Source organism: Elgaria multicarinata, chromosome 18 (genome assembly GCF_023053635.1).
Source record: "Elgaria multicarinata webbii isolate HBS135686 ecotype San Diego chromosome 18, rElgMul1.1.pri, whole genome shotgun sequence".
Classification (NCBI taxonomy): Eukaryota; Metazoa; Chordata; class Lepidosauria; order Squamata; family Anguidae; genus Elgaria; species Elgaria multicarinata.
The window spans coordinates 24,546,529-24,566,540 of NC_086188.1; the positions used below are offsets into that span (position 1 = coordinate 24,546,529).

Here is a 20,012-nt window from a genome sequence, read left to right on the forward strand (position 1 = left end):
TGTGCATGAAACACCCCCTGTGACTTCTGCTTCATGGCGCAATCCTATGCCGGCCTACTCAGAAGTATGTCCCACTGAATTCAATGGGACATATTCCCAGGTAAGTGTGTACAGCAGCCTTTCCCAACCTGGCGTCTTCTAGATAAGCTAGAGTACAACTCCCATCACCCCAAACCATCATGGCCATTGGGTGTGCTGGCTGGTGATGGGGGTTGTAGTCCAACACATCTGGGGGACTGCAGGTTGGAGGAGGTCGGTGTATAGGATTGCAACCTCAATTTGATCTCTCTCTTTACTTTTTGTTAAGTAGATGTGTTAGGAAGGAAGTACTTGTGTAATTTAACTCCAGAATTGGCTTCCCCGAGATGTGACGGCCACCAACTTAGATGGCTTCAAAAAGGGGTTAGAGAAAATCATGGGTGGATCAGGCTATCAATATCTGCTAGTCACGATGGCCATAGGCTGCCTTCTAGGCCAAAGGCACGCTGCCTCTGCATGTTCGTGGCTGGGGAGCGAAAGCTCAGTGGGGCAGGCGATGGGACTCACGTCCTGCTTGTGGACGTCCCATGAGGACATCTGGGAGAACATGGGGCAGGTCAGGCCTTGGTGTGAAACTGGAGTTGATCTGGTGGCCTTCGGTCTGTTCTAGTAGCCGGACTTTGAGCTCCGTCAGACGAGCGTTTTATTGCACGGCCTGAGTTTGATCCCAGTGGAAGCTGGTTTCAGGCAGCTGGCTGGGTTGACTCAGCCTTCCATCCTCCCGAGGTCAGTAAAATGAGTACCCAGCTAGCTGGGGGAAAGGTAATAACGGCCGGGGAAGGCAACGGCAAACCACCCCGCTATAAGGCCTGCCAAGAAAACGTCAGCGAAAGCTGGCGTCCCTCCAAGAGTCAGTAATGACTTAGTGCTTGCACAAGAGGTTCCTTTCCTTCCATTACTGGGCACTCACGGATTTTCACAGTTCCTTCTCATGATGTCATCACCTCCCACGCACCTCCCGCCCCTTCTAGCCTTCTTTGCATGACAAAACAACAACAACAACACCCCAGTATGTCCGACTTATTTTTAAAGACGGAAGTTGTTGCGATCTCCTGCTGCGTGCAGGAGAAGCAGCGGGATCAAAACGGACCACTGAATGGGCCACGGGCACGTTGCTTGCTTCCTCTTTCGAAAGAGGAAGTAATGAGGGGCAAACGTGTGGGCAGAGAAGCAACGGTAAGCAAACACGGTTTCCCCCCGTGTGTTGAGGCCCTTTTCTTATGTTCTCAGAACTGGCAACAACGGTACTGGAGAACGAAGGCGTTCCATGCTGGGGAAACCAGACGGGTGATGTGTTCTTATTTAACAGTGCCAGTATTCTATTCCTACTGCAGCGAAGACGAAACAGCATCTACTAAAGTTGAACGTTTTTAAATCCGCAGGACCAGATAACGTGCACCCAGGCGTTTTAAAAGAATTGGCCGAGGAGCTCTCTGCACCCCTGAGCAGACTGATTTTTAGTAAATCTTGGAATACTGAGGCTGTTCCAGAGGACTGGACAAGACCTGGCGCCACTATGCCCAGGTTTAAAAAAAGTAAACGGAATGAACTCGGTAAATATGGGTCAGCCGGTGAACCACCAATCCTGGGTGAAAATAATGAATGGATTCAATGAGGACTCAATCGCCATGGAATGATAGGATTAAATACTAATAATTAGGGCTGTCTACTGATTAAAGAGGGTTTTTTAAAAAATTAATCATTTGCATTTGAACCAATTAATTACTTGATTAAATTAAAATTTTGTGTATCTCCATGCCTTGGTACAAGTGCCCGGAAGGGAAAGATCCCGAACGAAGCAGGAGACGGTACAATTTAACCACTTCTTGTCTGATGGCTTTTTCATCCAACATGCCAGAAGGGGTAGGAGAATCAGCGAGCCTCGAGGTGAGGGAGGTTTTTTGAGTTCCACTTTGAAGTTGGGTTCACCTGGTTGTGAGGTTTCTGCACAATTTTTAAAGCGCAGCCCCAGATGTGTACTTTGCATTGACGAAAGTGTGAAAATGAGTATTTCCCCCAAATGTGGTTGCAAGTGCAGGAATATTCCAGCTTTGCCCATTAAATGTGCTTTTGCATTTGGGAGTGTGAAGAGGCACATACTGGTCTTTTTTGTTTTGTTTTAAATTTTTATTATTTCCAACATCAAAGACATACATACAAACCACGAAATCATTACATACAATACAAACATCAAATACACACAGGAATACAATAAAAAAATCTAAGGTTAATGTGTACTTTTGACTTTCTTCATGTCAGAAATGCGAACTATCTTCTCTCATTCCTTAATTATATTTATATTTAACACAATAAATTCATTTCTTTGTTCTCTCTTAACTATACCTCATACACTGATTCCACAAACAAATACATCATTTCTTTCTGTTTCTTACAAAAAATTTAAAAATTACATTTCACACAATAAGATTCATTTTTTTCTTCTATCTTAACTTTATCTCATACATTGAATCCACAAATACATAATTTATATCAGAGGTTTCCATTCGGCTATAGATGTAGACCTTTCTCTCGTTATCAATGTATGTTTTGCCATCTCTGTTCTTAAGCAAATGGAAACCAAATTCTTGTACGCCCATACATGCCAGAACCAGAAGAGTATGTACACACCATCAATTAAAATTTGCCCATGCTCATGCAATTTGTCTCATCAGTAAAGTTGTCCCAATCAATCAGAGTTTTAGTTCATTGATTAATGTTTCCACTTCTGCTTACTATTAAATTGGGGGCGGGGGGCGGGAAACAGCAAGGTTTTTAATGGTGGGGGGGAAGGTCTCTTTTTTCTGTTTTCTTTGGGGCTTTTCGAAGCAATTTTGTTGACATTAAAATGCAAATACAAATGGGATTCATAGAGGTAGACTTTTTTTTTTTAACATGACAGGCGTTTCTATTTCTGCATCCCATTCAGACTAATAAGATGGTGTACAAGTAACGCAAACTTTGTCCATGGGAGTCAGTGCTGTGCAATACAGGATTAAAGGATGAGGTGGTAACGTGACAGCTCCACTTGCCAGTGACGGTTGCCACTCAGCTTTGCACACATCAGGGCAGAATGCGGGTTTCGGCCCCAGGAGCTGACAGCCGGCACCGTCTCCAGCTTCTCGGCTGCTTCCCCTGAGCTATGGGATGCCCGGCCTGGGGTGATTGGGCTGCCTCCCTTCTTGATGTCATCCTGGGCAAAGTGTAAAACCTTCCTGCTCCAGCAGGATTTTAGCTGCTGACATCTCTGAGTTTGGCTTCTGTGTGCCTTTGTGATATTTTATCTGTTGCTTCTGTTGCTTTGAATTTAGTTTCTTCATGATTTGGTTTCTTATTGATTTGTTAGTGATTATGCCATGAGCCACCTTGTGCGTCTCATGACAGAAAGGCAGGATCTAAGCCCTCCAGCTTCTCGTTGCTTGAAGTAGCCACCAGCCATCAATGGCTATTTAAGGAACCAATCAAGGTATTCAAATGCCCCAGCTCTTCCGCTGGCACAAGGCCATCCTAATAGCCTCCCCATGAATGGCAGAAGGGGGATCTACACTACAGCTTTAAAGCGCTTTAAAGCGCTTTATAACAGTTTTGACAACTGTTGGAGCCCAGGACACACTGCATATACAGTTTTCAAAACGTTTTCAAAGTGCTTTAAAGTGCTTTAAAAGCAATAGGGTACAGCAGCCAGAACCAGTTACTTAGGGAGGTTGTGGGCTCTCCCACACTAGAGGCCTTCAAGAGGCAGCTGGACAGCCATCTGTCAGGGATGCTTTAAGGTGTATTCCTGCATTGAGTAGGGGGTTGGACTTGATGGCCTTATAGACCCCTTCCAACTCTGGTATTCTATGATTCTATGAGATGCCCGTAGGGTCTCCCCTGCTACTTTGCGGGAGCAACCCGTGGGCTGCAGGCAAGTGGAGAAGATGAGGAAAATGATCAGAAATAGAAATGCTTGAGATGGAGGCTGCTGGATGAAAATTCAGAGCAAACTTCCCCAACCTGGTGCCCTCCAGCTGTGTTGGATTATCACTCCCATAACCCTCAAGATGTTTATGGGGATTGTAGTCCAACACATCCAGAGGGCACTGGGCTGGGGAAGGCTGGCTTGGAGGCTTCAGCTGGTGAAAAGTGCTACAGCCTGTCTTCTGATGTGGGGGTGTTGTTGGGGAGTGGGGTTCCTAGGCCTGAGCCCCCTGAAGGCTGGTGGCTCCAATGCCAGTGGGGTGGTGAATCCAGTCCACACCAGTCTGAACTCTAAAGGAGCTCTCCAAGTTAGGATTGCTGGTGCTGACTGAAACCCAAAGTGGATTCACTGCCCCACTGGCATTGGAGCCAGCCTCCACCGCCTGGGTCCAAGGGGCTCCATCCCCAAATCTATTTCCAACAGAACCGAGTGTGCATTGATGCAAGTGGAAGCCTTCCCCCCTCCCCAACTTAATAGCCGCGTGGGGGGCAAATTTCAAGAGCAATTGCAGCCTAGGAGGGGAAGGTTTCCCCCTCCCTCACATGCTGCAATGCGCCCCAACCCGCAACCCCCTGCAGGGCAGGTAGGCTGAGAATGTTTCCACTGGTGCCAAGCAGAGATTTCCCTAAACTTAGCTGCCTTCGGGGGGCAGATTTCGGGGGGGGGGCAGTTGGGCAGGAAAGGGTTGCCCTCCCTCCCTTGTACACTGTGCCCCCATCCTCCTTTTGATTTATTTATTTACTAGGGTGAGCATATGGATAGGAGGACGGGGCTCCTGTATCTTTCACAGTTGTATAGAAAATGGAATTTCAGCAGGGATCACTTGTATGCATGCATGCAGCACCTGGTGAAATTCCCTCTTCATCACAACAGTGAAAGCTGCAGGAGCCCTATCCTCTTTTGTATCTGATCACTCTAGTATAGCTCCCGCAGCTTTAACTGTTGTGATGAAGAGAGACTTTCACCAGGTGTTGCATGCATACAAAGGACACCTGCTGAAATTCCCTTTTCTATATAATTGTTAAAGTTACAGGAGCCCTCTCCTCCTTTCCATCTGGTTATCCTATTTATTGCATTTCTATACCATCCAATAGCCAAAGCTCTCTGGCCAGTTCACAAAAATTAGTCTGGCGTTTAAACTTAAAGGGGGGAAACCTACCATTGACACCAGTGGAAAGAATGGGACTTGAATCTTCCCAGTGCCTAGCAACGCCCCGAGGGTGTTGTCACCAGGAGCAAGATACATCAGTGCTCCAGTCTCTGCACTGTTGCCCTCTTACCCTCCAGGCTCAATAAAATGTGGCTGGCGATGACGCACCAAGTTGTAAATGGCTTGCTGGACCCAGCTGCCCTCAAACGTTGTCTCCACCCTCACATTCCGCCCTGACCTTTATGATCGACATGGGGCGCTCTCTCTGAGGTCCATGACCTATGCACCAAACTGGGGCTAAAAGGGGCATTTCAGTGGCTGCCCTCAGGTTTGGAATTCTCTTTCCCTGGAGGCTAGCCAAAGCTTGAGCCTGTGTGAATTCCAGAAGTGGCAGAAGACATTTTTAATTCAGACTAGCTTTTGGTGGCCAAGGACTGAATAGTATAATTAGCAGAGTTTTGCCCACCCTGAGTTCCTAGTTTTTAATCCAGAAAATGACTTAATCCTGGAAGTAGCTAATTTTACATGTTATGTGTTGGAATTAATCATGGCTTTCTCTGTCCAGGGTAGGGTTTGTGGGGAGGTTTTTCGTAGCAAAACAGCACCCATCATGTGTTCTCAAAATAGCTTAACTGCAAAGGAGTTCCCCCACAGCATTTTGAGTCCCGCTGCAGGCTATAAGCATACAAATACATGAACAGTTCATGTAACAGGAACGCCAAGCCAAGGCAGGGCTGAGTGGAGCCTGCAAGAGATCCGTCACCCTGACCTACTCCGAGATCCCTGGTGGAGCCAAAAGACTCAGTGACCATCAAATGCTGATCCCAATATCAGTTCCTGGGGAGCATTTTTGTAGTGCAGTGGTGATAGATAATTTGTGACGGTGTCCTTGATGCCTTCTGGATTTGAGGCTGGCTTCTGGCTTCTTAAATGACCAGAAGTGAGGGATCTTGAATGCTGGATTGTTTGCAAACAAATACGTTTTCTGAGAATACCACAGGATGTTGTGATCGCCACCAGCTCAGGTGCAATGGATGCTGGTGGCTCCAATGTCAGTGGGGCGGTGAATCCGCTCTAGGTTTCAGTCAGAACAGTCTGGCTGCTTTACACCTTGGAGAGCTCCTTTAGAGTTCTAACTGGTTCTGACTGAAACCCGGAGTGACTTCGGAGCCACCAGCCTACACTGCTCAGGTGCTTTTTTAAAAAAAGCATTGCATGTCCTGGTAGATTGCTAAAGTTATCCTTTATTAATCCAGCTTTGATTGATACAGAGGCAGCTCCTTAAAGACTAACAGTTATTATGACATGAACTTTTGTAGAAGAAATGCATTGATCAATCTGTAGGAACATATTATGGGGTGTGCATCAAATGTCTCCCCCACCAGGTCTTCTGTGGGTCAGATGACCTCAGGGGGTTGATCCTATCCCTGACGTCATCTGGTCCTTGGCTGGGCGAATCTGGTGCGCAACGAAGTGGGCTGACTGAGACACGCCGTGGGTGAAGCATTTAGTGGGCTGATGGGAAATAAAAGGGAATTTCCCCTCCCCTCCCCGAACCCCCAGTAGGGTGGGGCTTGAAGAGGGCAGGCACTGGGGAGTCAAATGCCTTTGCGGTCCACGTGAGGAACACCCACGGGCTGGGTTCATTTCCCCCATCCGATGTGCCCCATCGGAGGGCTGCATTAAGGCTGCTTCCTGCACAAGGACTTGGCTCTTGGTCTGCTTGCTTGACTACTGCTGCTGGAGACAGAAGCGGGACTAGATGGGTCTGATCCAGTCAAGGGCTTACGTTCTTAACGACCCGCTTCCACCACCCTCCTCATCTGCCAGAAATCCAGAGCTGCTTGGAAAAGCTTCCTTTTATCTGCTAGCCATGATGCCTTGATGAGGATCAGTTTTTGTTTTTAAAAATAATTTCTGCTTTCCATTAGTGGCATTAATTATGGGGGTGGGGATCTCTCTTCTTTCATGGGCAAAACTCCTCCTTCTTGAACCAATTCATGCCACAGCCCAGGGAGATGATGAAATGTACCCTGGCGATGGCTTTGGCACTGGCTTGAAGGCAGCTGCTGGAAACACCCTCGACTCGTGAGCTGCTCATGAGTGCGACCCCCCATCTTTCTTTCTCCCCTCCCCCCCAATGGCGTCCTCTTTCAACAGCTGATGAGCACTTTCAACAGTCCTGTAAATGGCCGCTCACCTGGTCTCCTGTAGAGAATTAAGAATCCCTTCCAGGTGACTAGGGAGGAAAACTGTTGTAAACATGCTTCATTTCTTCCCCCCTCCTTATTCCTAGACCCCTTCAGAGTGGCTGGGAATGATGGACATTGCAGTCCAAACCATCTGGATGATGAAGAAGATACATTTAGTTCAATTTACTGAGTTTGCACAAACTAAGGCTGAAATTCAGTAGAGGAAGAGGAAAAGATTGGAAGGATGGTGGGGAGGTGGCGTCTTGGTATATCAGTGTTGCAGGACAACAGTGGGCCTGTTCAGACAACATGCTAAGCCATGGTTAGGCCGCTAGCCCTTTTGCAGTAAATGGTTAGTGAGCGCGTTTAAACTGTGGTTATGTAGCCACCATGATTAGGAACGTTTCACATGACATGTTAAGCGATGATGTTTAACTCAAAATGCTTAACCAGCATGTCATCTGAACGTGGTCAATATGGGGCTACTAATAGTGGCCTACCTTACAGGGCTGTTGTAAGGATTGCTGAGAAAATGTATATGAAGCACTCTGAACACTCAAAATGTGCTATATAAATGCAGTATTATCATGGGCTTTGTATTCTGATTGAATAAGGCAGGAAGCAGGAGTAGCCCTCAACCCAATGGGGTGTCCCAGTACAGCCCCTGACTTTCTCCCATATGAGTCAGTTTTGCTACATTCACCCCCTGTGTGGGAAAGTAAACCGCTTCACTGGGGTGGTTTCCCTGGTGTGGGTAGGGAAAGGGTGCCGGCCCAGACACTGGACAGCCTGACCCCTCTGATGGGACCTGTGCATGGTGGTGCAATGGGCCTCTATGTCCAGGGCACAGAGATGCTCTGGGTTGGATCTGGACCACGTTAGTTGCACTTAGTTCCCATTGAACTCAATTGGACCTCAGTTGTGACTAGCTTTTCACGTTGATTACAATGGGACCTTGGTGCAATTGATTATGGTCTACATCCAGCCTAGAGCATGTATCAGGATGCCACCACCGAAAAGACCAGCATGATGTATATATACAACTCCCTGCCTCCCAAGGTTTGTAGACGAAGGGAGATAGGGTGGATGGAGAGCTGTACCTGGAGCATGAGATCAGTAGTTGCCCCCCCCCCCCCAGGAGGGATGCCCTCTTTGACTGCCCGAAGCTTACCTGTGTCCAGGCTTTTCTCTGCAGCCTGGAGGGCTGGAAACCTTTTAAAAGAAATGCCGCTTTTCAAGTTCCAATGAGAACAACCCAAATTGTGGGTTTGAGACCTCATGGCATGATATATGACACAAATGCAACGGTGCATATTCCTGCCTAAACGTTTAGGTGTTGTGCAAACTGTGCATGATTTTGAAGAGGGGAAAATATGTGCTGCTCTTTTGACCGTTCTGTTGGAGGTGGATGAAACCAACCCTTCAAGAGGTTACGCTACCCGTGGCGGGAGGGACGTTTGCGCGTTAGGTATCACCAAGATCTCTGTTTGCTCATGCAGTTGAAGTGAAAATCGAAGTGGTGTTGCCAGAGAAAGAGAGGGCCAAAGAGGAGATGTCTCCCAACGGGAAAGCCAGCCCCATCATCTACAAAGCCAACGGCACTTCGCGACATTACCAGCTGGAGGAGCACCCCCTCGCGATCAACCCCTACCGGAACCTGAAGGACGTGGTCGAAGCCTCTGTTTGTTACGTGAAGGACCTGGACAACGGACAGTGAGTATGGGGCGTCTTCTTTTTTAACCAGGGCCAGATCTACACCAAGCAGGATAGGACACTTTGAAAACGGCTTGAAAACTGTAGGTGGAGTGTGTCCTGGGCCCCAACCGTTGTCAGTACTGTTAAAGCAATAGATCTCGCTACGTTTACATCAAAATGAGAAAACACTTGAGACTCACGGGCATCAGGATGTCTGTGCCAACATAGGTATTTACTTCATTTATTTTGCATGTGGGCGGAGGGGAACTGTCGTTTGGCTGCTCTGCAGCTCCACCCCCAGGGATGGCCAGAAGGTGGTATTGCAACCACAGACTCCACAGGGATCAGGTGACACATAGGTTCCGCTATAATGTGACTGACTCTAGGCTGTTTCCTCAATTGCATTGGCCATGCTGGCTGGGGATGATGGGAGTTTTAGTCCAACACATTTGGAGGGCGCCAGGTTGGGAAAGGCTGCAGTCAGAAATGATTTAATATTATTATTTTAATGGACCCTAGAACTGTTGTTGTTTAAATGGATCCTGTTGTTTTATACTGTTGTTTTTATATTTTTGATGGTTTTAAATAGGGTGACCATATCAAAAGGAGGACCGGGCTCCTCTATCTTTAACAGTTGTATTGAAAAGGGAATTTCAGCAGGTGTCCTTTGTACACATGCAGCACCTGGTGAAATCCCCTCTTCATCATACCGGTTAAAGCTGCAGGTGCCCTGCCCTCTTTTAAATCTGGTCACTTTAGTATAGCTCCTGCAGCTTTAACTGTTGTAATGAAGGGTGAATTGCACCAGGTTCTCCATATATACAAATGACACCTGCTGAAATTCCTTTTTCAATACAACTGTTAAAGATACAGGAGCCCAGTCCTCCTTTTCATATGGACACCCTATTTTAAATTTTGCATACTTTTTAATGTTCACTGTTTTTAACTTTTGTAAACTGCCCAGAGAGCTTCGGCTACGGGGCGGTATATAAATTTAATAAATAAATAAATAAATAAATTACAGGAAAAGTAGTTGGAGCCTTGTTCAAAACGGCCGAAGTAAGAGGACTGGGCAGGTCTTGGCCATCACATTTTGAACAGAGCATCGCAGTGGAGCACGAGACCTGTTTCTCTGCTCAGAGACATCGGCGTCTCCCTCTTCAGAGCTCTTGTCATAGAATCATAGAATAGCAGTCCTTGGCGCCCTCTCATTCTCCCACCCCCCTTCCATGTTCTTAACAAGAAGTTCAGGTTGGGTCTGAAGCGAAGCTCTTCACTGAACGAAGCAGGGCCAGCTGCTATAGCCACAAATGGGAGCTGGGGCACAGGGCTGGCTGCAGGTTTTGGGGGGAAGGCTGAGCAAGAGATACCCCCCATGAGCCCCTTGGGGAGTGTCTTTTCTCCTCCCCGCCGTGGTCTGCCCCCTTTTCCCACCTCCTTGCTACCACTTGCTTGCTGACAGGCCGAGGACTCCCCTGCTCCTCCGTCACGCTAAGGGCCCTTGTCTGGGCCAGAGCGAGAGCAAGCAAGCAGGCTGCAGCTGTGAAGAGGAGGAGCAGGTCCGGGGGGCTCCTGTCCGGGGGCCCCTTCAAGAGTGTGGGCCCTGGCAAGTGCCTGACCCTGCATACTTTTGACCCCGGCCCTGCTGAGAAGCCCAGACCTGACATGCTTAAAGGTGCTTGCAGTTGCTTCTGGAGCGGACATTTTCGGTAGTGGAAAGAATAAATACCAGGAACTGGAAACCTCATGACCTGAAGCTCGGTCTTCGCTCAGGGTCTGTCTGGGAATATGTATCCACAGAACCCTTCTCAGACACCGAGGAAGCGGGGGGCGTGCCGTGGGGGCCCCTCTGGGTAGGCCAGGCCATACAAAGCCTGTGGGTTGGCCACGCCTGGTATAAATCATAGAATCATAGAATAGCAGAGTTGGAAGGGGCCTACAAGGCCTTCGAGTCCAACCCCCTGCTCAATGCAGGAATCCACCCTAAAGCATCCCTGACAGGTGGTTGTCCTGCTGCCTTTTGAAGGCCTCTAGTGTGGGAGAGCCCACAGCCTCCCTAGGTAACTGATTCCATTGTCGTACTGCTCTAACAGTCAGGAAGATTTTCCTGATGTCCAGCTGGAATCTGGCTTCCTTTAACTTGAGCCCGTTATTCCGTGTCCTGCACTCTGGGAGGATCGAGAAGAGATCCTGGCCCTCCTCTGTGTGACAACCTTTCAAGTATTTGAAGAGTGCTCTCATGTCTCCCCTCAATCTTCTCTTCTCCAGGCTAAACATGCCCAGTTCTTTCAGTCTCTCGTCGTAGGGCTTTGTTTCCAGACCCGTGATCATCCTGGTTGCCCTTCTCTGAACACGCTCCAGCTTGTCTGCGTGCTTCTTGAATTGTGGAGCCCAGAACTGGAAGCAATACTCTAGATGAGGCCTAACATGGCGCCTCGCTGCTTTGCCTTGATGGGTCCAAAGAACGGCACCCTCTGCACTTCCTTTGGCTCCTGGTTCTTGGGAACAGGCTCACCATGTCTGCATGCAACCATGGCTGCTGCCCTTGAATCCAGCAGTTCACTGCCGCAGGAGGACAGTCATTATGCTGATGATACGTGTACAACCTTCAAGCAGCGGAGGGCGGCCTGGCGTGTACGTTTTCCCATTTTAAAGGAGTATGTTCCCATACTGCAGGTCAGAGGACTGAGGCAGAGAGAAAGTGAGATTGGTGAGTCTGGCATAAGGCCGCCTATTAATTTCACAGCCATGATGCAATTTGACTGGTGGGCCTTAAGCCAGACGCAGCTCGGCCACTGAGCCACAGTAGCGCTGCGCACAAATGTCACAATCCACACTCCTGCTAAGCTCCCTGCTCACGACGCAAGTATAACGCTCAAGTTTGCTTTGAGACAATATTTAAAACCAAAATCCGTCTCTTTCCAGGATGCGAGAGGTAGATCTGGGCTGTGGGAAGGCGCTGCTGGTCAAAGAAAACGGGGAATTTTATGCCACGGGCCACAAGTGTCCTCACTATGGTGCACCGTTGGTGAAAGGTCAGTCTGTTGTATGTGGCTTTATAAACCTGCAGGAAATGAGCGCAGGGAGTTTTGGGGGGGTCTGGTGTATTCTGTGATTCCAAGGGACTGTTGAAAAAATTCAGCATGTGTGGTAGAGCAAACTTCCTCGACCCTTGGAGCCCTCCAGATGTGTTTAACTAGCTGGGAATGATGGGAGTTGTAGTCCAACACATCTGGAGGTCACCATATTGGGGAAGGCTGTGGTAGTGGGTGCCAAATCCAAATTGTGAGAATCTCAGCTTTCATTTTTTTAATAATAAGGAAGCTTCTAGCCTTTATTTATTTATTTACAATATTTATATTGTATAAATAAACAATATTATATTGTGGCACCCCGGCTGTGGAATGAGCTCCCTACAGAGGTTCGCCTGGCATCTACACTATATTTTTTCAGAAGCCAGGCGAAGACCTTTTTATTCTCTCAGCATTTTAACAGTCTGTAAATTCAATTTTAACTTTGCTGTTTTAACTTTGCTGTTTTAACTTTGTATTTCTGCACTGATGCTGATTTTATCCTGGTTGTGCTTTTATATTGTATTTTATATCATGTACTGTTAGTTTTATACTTTGAATGGTTTTAATTTTTGTGAACCACCCAGGGAGCTTCGGCTATTGGGCGGTATTAAAATGCAATAAATAAATAAATAAATAAATATACCATTCCATATCTAAAATAGATTCCAGAGCGGTGAACATAGGAATAAAGCAATAAAAAGATAAAACAATAAAAAGAGCCAGTGTGGTGTAGTAGCTAAAGTAGCTAAAGTGTTGGACTGGGAGTCGGGAGATCCGGGCTCTAGTCCCCACTCGGCCATGGAAACCCACTGGGTGACTTTGGGCCAGTCACAGACTCTCAGCCCAACCTACGTCACAGGGTTGTTGTTGTTGTGAGGATAAAATGGAGAGGAGGAGGATTATGTATGCCGCCTTGGGTTCCTTGGAGGAAAAAAATGCGGGATATAAATGCAATAAAGAAAATAAATAAATAAAAAGATTTTTTAAAAGATTAAAACAGAAAATTTAAATAATAATTTAATGGGTATTAAGATATGCTGGACATGTGTGCGAAAAGCCTGTTGAAGAAAATCTCAGAAGCCGGAGGCAGAGCTGAACAAGCGTTTCAGTGGTTAGGACAGAATGATGACAATTGGTATATAAATGATTCAAAGAAAGTAAAATTATTCAAATTTTCTTAATTCCATGTAAGTTATACAAGTTACAGAATTTGGTTGATTGCCTGGGAGAAACATTTTAATTTTCTAGTGCAGAGTAAATACAGCCCTATGATAATATTTTGAAGTGGCAACCTGGCCTTCTCAGCCTAGTGCCCTCCAAATGTTTGGACTACAGCTCCCAGAATTCCTGACTATTGACCATGCTGGCTGGGACCAATGAGAGCTGAAGTCCACAACAACTGCAATGCTGCAATAACCTATCAATGACATAAAAAGTGCTTATAGTCTGGGCCACTACATGTGTTGAGCAACTCTTAAGAGGAATAAACACCTAGAAATTCTTTAACTGGACAACAATCCTGTTATTAATTGGCTGTGTTCGTGCCTAACACTAAACCATGGTTTATGTTAAATATGTTTTGCTGTTTTAGCTATGAATTGTCTTGCAGCCGAGCAAACAAACCATGGTTTGTTCTCTCTGTTTCTGTTTTGTTTCTCTCTAGCCGATTTTGCCAGTCTTCAGAGTCTTTACATTTTCAGGATGCTCTTGCTGGACACCTCTGTTTCAGTGCAGACAGCTGTGCAAACAAGCCAGGAATAAGCCACATTCTGGGTTCAGACATCATAAAAAACCATGGTTTAAAACAAGCCGCACTTCATGAGCCAGCAACAAGCTTCTGTTTGTGATGTGTAGCTGCTTAAAAAACAATGGTTGTTTGCAGGGATGGGTTCAGACATGCCAACATGCCAGATTTCAACAAGCTACACCACGGTTTAGCATTATGTGCGGACCAGGCTGCTAAGTTTAGCCCACGGTTATTAATGGTTTTTAAAAAGCCGTGAAGCCTGAGATATGGCAGTTTCAGCATGGTTGGTAGAATCACTTTGCCTGTGTCTCCTTCCCATCTTTTCTGCAGGGGTTTTGTCCAAAGGGCGGATACGCTGTCCCTGGCATGGGGCTTGCTTCAACATTGGCACAGGAGATATAGAAGACTTCCCAGGGTTGGACAGTCTGCCAAAATTTCAGGTGAGGTCTCTCTAGATTTAACAGCCAGGCTGGCTGATTCCACGGTAGGACGGTGGCTCCCTTAACCCAGAAGAGCAGGGCGGTGGGAGGGACGCAACTGGAGAAATGTCTCCTCTGTGCAAACTGAAAATGGCGGCGCTGCTGGGCGTGGGGCCGCTGCTGCGCTTGGGCCCTGGCAAAGGCCCAAATGTGATGTTCTCTGGAGCCAGCCCTTCCCCGCAGATCTCCAAAAGATGAACCGTTTACAGATGTGAGTTACTTTTATGGGGGGTTGCCTCACTCAAACAGTTTTGGGTTCTCTCAAAATCCCTCCACATTTTGGTGGCAGCCTTCTTTTTCGCTACTCTTGCGTTCTGGTCACTTGGCACCCAAATGTGTTTCTCCTATCTCTGGATGGACACACCTTCAGAATCCTCAACGTTTCCATTCAAGGACCATTTACTTTTGCTAATGGGGGCAGGCAGGGTTTTCTTTTCTCAGTTTATAATTATTAAATCCTTATTTTAACAATGGGGAGACGTTAGAACATAAAATATGACTTTTTTAATGCCAGTTTTTAATCCTAGGTGAAAATTGAGAAAGAGAAGGTGTACATCCGAGCAAGCAAACAGGTGAGTCGGCCACTGGGACCCCAACACAAAATCCTGTGGCGTGGCATAAGCAGGTTTACTTGGAACTAAACCCCTTTGAGTCCAATGGGACTTACTCTAAGTAAGTAAGAACAGCTGGTTCACGAGCAGCAGATGGAACCGGCAAAAGCAGGAACTTGGTGATGGGGTGGGAGGGTGGGGTTGTGCTTCTGGGCGGCTGTGAAGGAAAGAAGCACAAGCCTCTGCTTTGGACAGTTTCAGGAACTGTGGGACAGGAAACGTGGATTATGTGCCAGATCTGAGCTGTGGGAGGTGGCAGGATCTTGCCCTCCCAACTCCAGGGACGGGGAGCATAGATAGGGGACAGGGAAGAGCCATTAGGAGCCGTCCCAGTGGGCTCTTCTGCTGCCATGTGCACTTGGCTTCACACGGCAGGTGAAGGCTGGACTGGCTATCAGTCTTGCCTCTTTCCAGTCTTGTAGCAGATATGATGCCCACTTTCTGCATTTTTAAAAAAACTTGCAAGAGTACATTTCTTCATTTATATGTCTCTCCTGCACCTTATCAAAAACCAAAGCAGACAAAAATCATAAGATTAGAAGTGCTTCAAGAATTTAAGACAGGGGAAAAGGAAGGTGTGTTGGTGACGGCACTGATGCTGGCCAACAGATCATTTTTTCCTCCCTCACAGTGGCACCTCCAGGAATTTCCAGCAGCCAGGTCTTCCCTGCCCCCAGCCAAAAATAAACTGAGTGTGCATGAACAGGGAGGCTTCCGTACCTTCCTACAAATGTCATGTTTGCCTTCACCTTACCGTAGATCTTGGGGGAGGAGGCCCCAGGTCTTCCCCCGTGCAGGGTTTTAAGGGGAACCAAAGTCCTTGGCTGAACCCACAGAGCTCTTTGGATTCCCGCGTTTGTACATAGCCATTTAGATAGAGGGTGCTTCCAGACAGCTCCTAGCACGGTCAGCTAGAAGGCATTGCGTAGCAATTCCAGCTTTTTCCCCTTAATGGATTTTCTGTGGATTCTATTGATAGATGAAGCAGCAGGAAAAACATGGGAAGGTTATGAGTGGAAGACAAGGACAACGTCACTGAGCGTCAGGGAGGTCTGGTGGTTAGAGTGTTGGACTGGGACTCAGGAGATCTGGGTTCAAGTCCCCACAGCCATGAAGCTCACTGGGTGACTTTGGGACAGTCACCAACTCTCTGCCTAACCTGCCTCACAAGATTGTTGTGAGCATAAGCAGAGGGGAGGAGGATCATGTATGCCACTTTGGGCTGTGCGACCAGGGATGTTGAAGTTGGCAGGGTTGACTGCTGCCATGAGTCAAGGCCACGTGGCTGCCTTCAGTGACACTTTTGGGCTGCTGGCTTAATCAGTGCACATGTGTGGGTGCTGGTGGGAATCCCTGTGCATTGGCAGATCCTTCCGAGGTTGGAATGGTGTGGTTGACCCGGTCTCCTTACTGGCTCCCAGGCTCTTCAGATGCAGAGACGGACAAAGGTGATGGCCAAATGCATCTCCCTGAGCAACTACAGCATCAGCAGCACAAACGTCCTCATCATTGGGGCAGGTAGGACAGTCCGGCGTGGGCAGACGAAATGTTTCAGAGAATGCTGTTCTCAGCAGGGATGCCCAAAAGAAAAACCCGAGGTCTTTTTAGTTGTCGTTACATATTTTAACAACTCGTTGTTTTTTCATCTCCTGAAGAAGGATTTTATCCAAATCACGTAGAGCTAATTAAATAATTTATTAAAGTTTTTTTTTTTACCAGCACCAGAGAGTGCCTCTCTTTCTGCATCGGCATTGAGTCAGGCCAGTTCGTGGATTTTCGGTGTTTTGTTTTTTTTTTTTAAAAAATGCATAAATAACAATTTGTATGAATTGCAACTGCAACCAATGTAATTTGCACAAATTTCAGCCATAATCTGTGCACATAGCAGCTGTAATTTACAGGAATTGTGGTTGTGATTTCTGCAAATTGCAACTGAAATTCACGCAAATTGCTATTTACACACATTTTAACAACTGAAGAAGTTCCTGGATTTTGGGAAGAAACTTTTGGGTTGGCTCACAAACAGGTGTAGAATCCGGGGCACCGTGGAACTATGGCAAGCCCCCAAAGGGCCGGATTTCCCGGTGACTAACATCCCTGGCAGGAACCCCGATGTCATCTGCCATCCCTTTAGACTTCTTTGTCCACAGAAGTTATTCCATGCACACATACGTAACACACACACACACGGGTCTACACAGCTTCCATCTTTATTTTGGGACTCTCCTTTGGGGCGTCGCTGTGATGAGTGCCTGCACTTCAACATTTACCACTGGTTTTGTGCAGGTCCCGCTGGACTGGTGTGCGCAGAAACATTACGACAAGAAGGCTTCTCGGACCGGATCGTGATGTGCACAATGGACAGGCACTTGCCCTACGACCGGCCGAAGCTAAGTAAGGTTCGTGTCGTCCAGCACGTTTTTGCTTGCTTTCGGTGCTGACTTGGCTGGATTGTAATGCCAACTTGAGAACCTCCCGAAATCATCTTGCTTTTGAAGTGAACTTGAAAGGTTCTTTGTATTCTTCATGGATTTCCAGGGATATAGGGGTGGGATCAGGGCCCTTTGGTAACTACTGAATAGGGTGACCATATGAAAAGGAGGACCGGGCTCCTGTATCTTTAACAGTTGCATAGTAAAGGGAATTTCAGCAGGTGTCATTTGTATATATGGGGAACCTGGTGAAATTCCCTCTTCATCACAACAGTGAAAGCTGCAGGAACTATACTAGAGTGACCAGATTTAAAAGAGGGCAGGGCACCTGCAGCTTTAACTATTGTGATGAAGAGAAAATTTCAGCAGGTTCCCCATATATACAAATGACACCTGCTGAAATTGCCTTTTCAGTACAACTGTTAAAAATACAGGAGCCCTGTCCTCATTTTCATATGGTCACCCTAATACTGAAGCTTCTCTTGTTACCTTAGCTTTTCTAGTATTTAAGGTGACCATATGAAAAGGAGGACAGGGCTCCTGTATCTTTAACAGTTGTATTGAAAGGGGAATTTCTGCAGGTGTCATTTGTATATATGGAGAACCTGGTAAAATTCCGTCTTCATCACAACAGTTAAAGCTGCAGGTGCCCTGCCCTCTTTTAAAATGATCACTCTAGTATAGCTCCTGCAGCTTTAACTGTTGTGATGAAGAGGGAATTTCACCAGGTTCTCCATATATATACAAATGACACCTGCTGAAACTCCCTTTTCTATGTAACTGTTAAAGATACAGGAGCCATGTCCTCCTTTTCATATGGTCACCCTATAGTATTTTAGAAGGGTTCAGTCAAGCAGCAAAAAGACATTTCGCTTCTCAGTGTGAAGCCTGAATGGTGTATGTCAGGATCAGGCCCAGTCTCCCAGGTGTATGTCCTGAATTAGAAATTAGAGCCTGAAGATGTAGAGCAGCCAAGACCGGAAGCAGGGGTGGAAATGTACCAAGCCTCTCCAGGAGTGGAGGAGGAATCTTCCCAGGAGCTTATCGGACAGGAGGCCCAGGCTCAGAGATTGTCTTCCCTCTCCTCCCCCTCCCTGAGAACTCAACCTTTGTCAGAGGGAGCATTGGAATTGACGGATCCCAGAGTCCACCACAGGCTCAAGCGGGTGGTGTTGAGAGGAGGTGGGAGGCGGTCCGCTAGGCTAGCTACTCACCAGAGGTTACAGCTTGAAGACCCTCCCTAAAGGAGGAGTTCAGTAAAAGCCTGTCAGCCATGGTTTAATTGATAGGCTTCGTTAGGCTCGTTAAGTTTACAGGATAGCTTTCACACTCACTTAAGGTGTGAAGAGGTGTATATTTACTGAATAAAGCTTTGTGGGTTGCACGGCAGACCTCTTTATTGTCTCACGTCTCAGTGGGAGGGCTTGGAATCGCGACGGGGGTCTCCACCCCCCTCATCCCAGGACCAACATGTTTAAAGGTCTCACTGCACTGTTCAGACACCAAGTCTGGTCTTCATTGATTTCCCCCCCTTCCCCTGCCCCTCGGTTCATGGTGCCGCCTGAAGCAGGCTGCTTCACCCCGCTGCATGGCTGGCCCAGTCCTGGGAATGCCTGCATGAATTGCTCTTGTGGTCTCAGGCTGAATGCAGTTGCTGAAGACAAAAACGGCTTCTTGTTTCAGTCGATGGATTCTCATGCTGATCAGATTGCTTTGCGCCCGAAAGAATTCTTTCGCACGTACGACATTGAGGTCCTGACAGAAATGCAGGTGCGTGCATGCGTGTGTGTTGGGAGGGGGAACTCAAACTACTGTGCGTTTGATACAGCCTTCCTCAAAGTGGTGCCCTCCAGATGTCTCGGACTACAACTCCCATTATCCCCAGCAGCTGAACACCTCTGGAGGGCATCAGGTTGGAGAAGTCTTGCCCAAGCCTTTCCAAAGCTGTGGGGTGGGGGGTAGGAATCCTGGCCCCTTTGATGCTGTTCCAGGCCCCCTTTTTCAATGTTCAGCTTTTGTTTTGTAAAAAGGAAAGTGAAGTCTCTGGCCTCTTTGCTTACAACAGGGATGGGGAACAGTTTTTGGCCCGAGCGCTGGATTCCATTTTGGTGAAGCTCTTAGAGATCTCATTCCAGTGGTGGGTAGGTCCACAGGCCAAAGTGGAATGGAGCTGAAAAATCCACCCCCACCCCAAATTCCATTGTTACTAATTTATAGGAGGCTGCATATCGTAGCATGCAGAAGTAACTAAGAGCAGCATGTCTATTCAGAAGTGAGCAAGAAAGAGTCACTCAGCAGGACTTTCAAATAGCATCCCAAACACCAAACCTCTGCATGACGACTCAGAAGTAAACAGGAAAAGCTTCTGCAGGACAAGGCTCAGAAGGAAGCAGGACTGAATCACTCAGCAGGCCCCACAAGGAAAAGCTCTTATCTCCAATCAGTTCTTATCTCCCATCAGCAGGGCCAAGCCCAGAAGCTGCTGGGCTGCATAGGGAACCCACGTAGGCCTGATAAGAAGGCGCCGCATCCCTGGCTTGCAAGGATAGAGGGGATACAGTGCAGGCAACGGTTTTGCCCAATTGTCTAGTGCAGGGGTGAAGATCATCTGACCGTGGGCCTAATTCAGCCCATG

At 47.3% G+C, this 20,012-nt stretch overlaps 1 protein-coding gene across 1 annotated transcript in view; it reads left to right on the forward strand.

The window, feature by feature from the left end:
• AIFM3 (apoptosis inducing factor mitochondria associated 3) overlaps positions 1–20,012 on the forward strand; it is a 53,302-nt gene that overhangs the window by 12,398 nt on the left and 20,892 nt on the right. Inside the window, exons 2-8 of the mRNA XM_063143840.1 lie at positions 8,839–9,052; positions 11,960–12,069; positions 14,186–14,295; positions 14,862–14,906; positions 16,367–16,463; positions 17,232–17,344; positions 19,061–19,147. Of these exons, the coding sequence (XP_062999910.1) occupies positions 8,839–9,052; positions 11,960–12,069; positions 14,186–14,295; positions 14,862–14,906; positions 16,367–16,463; positions 17,232–17,344; positions 19,061–19,147 (776 nt within the window). The remainder of the gene's footprint in view (positions 1–8,838; positions 9,053–11,959; positions 12,070–14,185; positions 14,296–14,861; positions 14,907–16,366; positions 16,464–17,231; positions 17,345–19,060; positions 19,148–20,012) is intronic.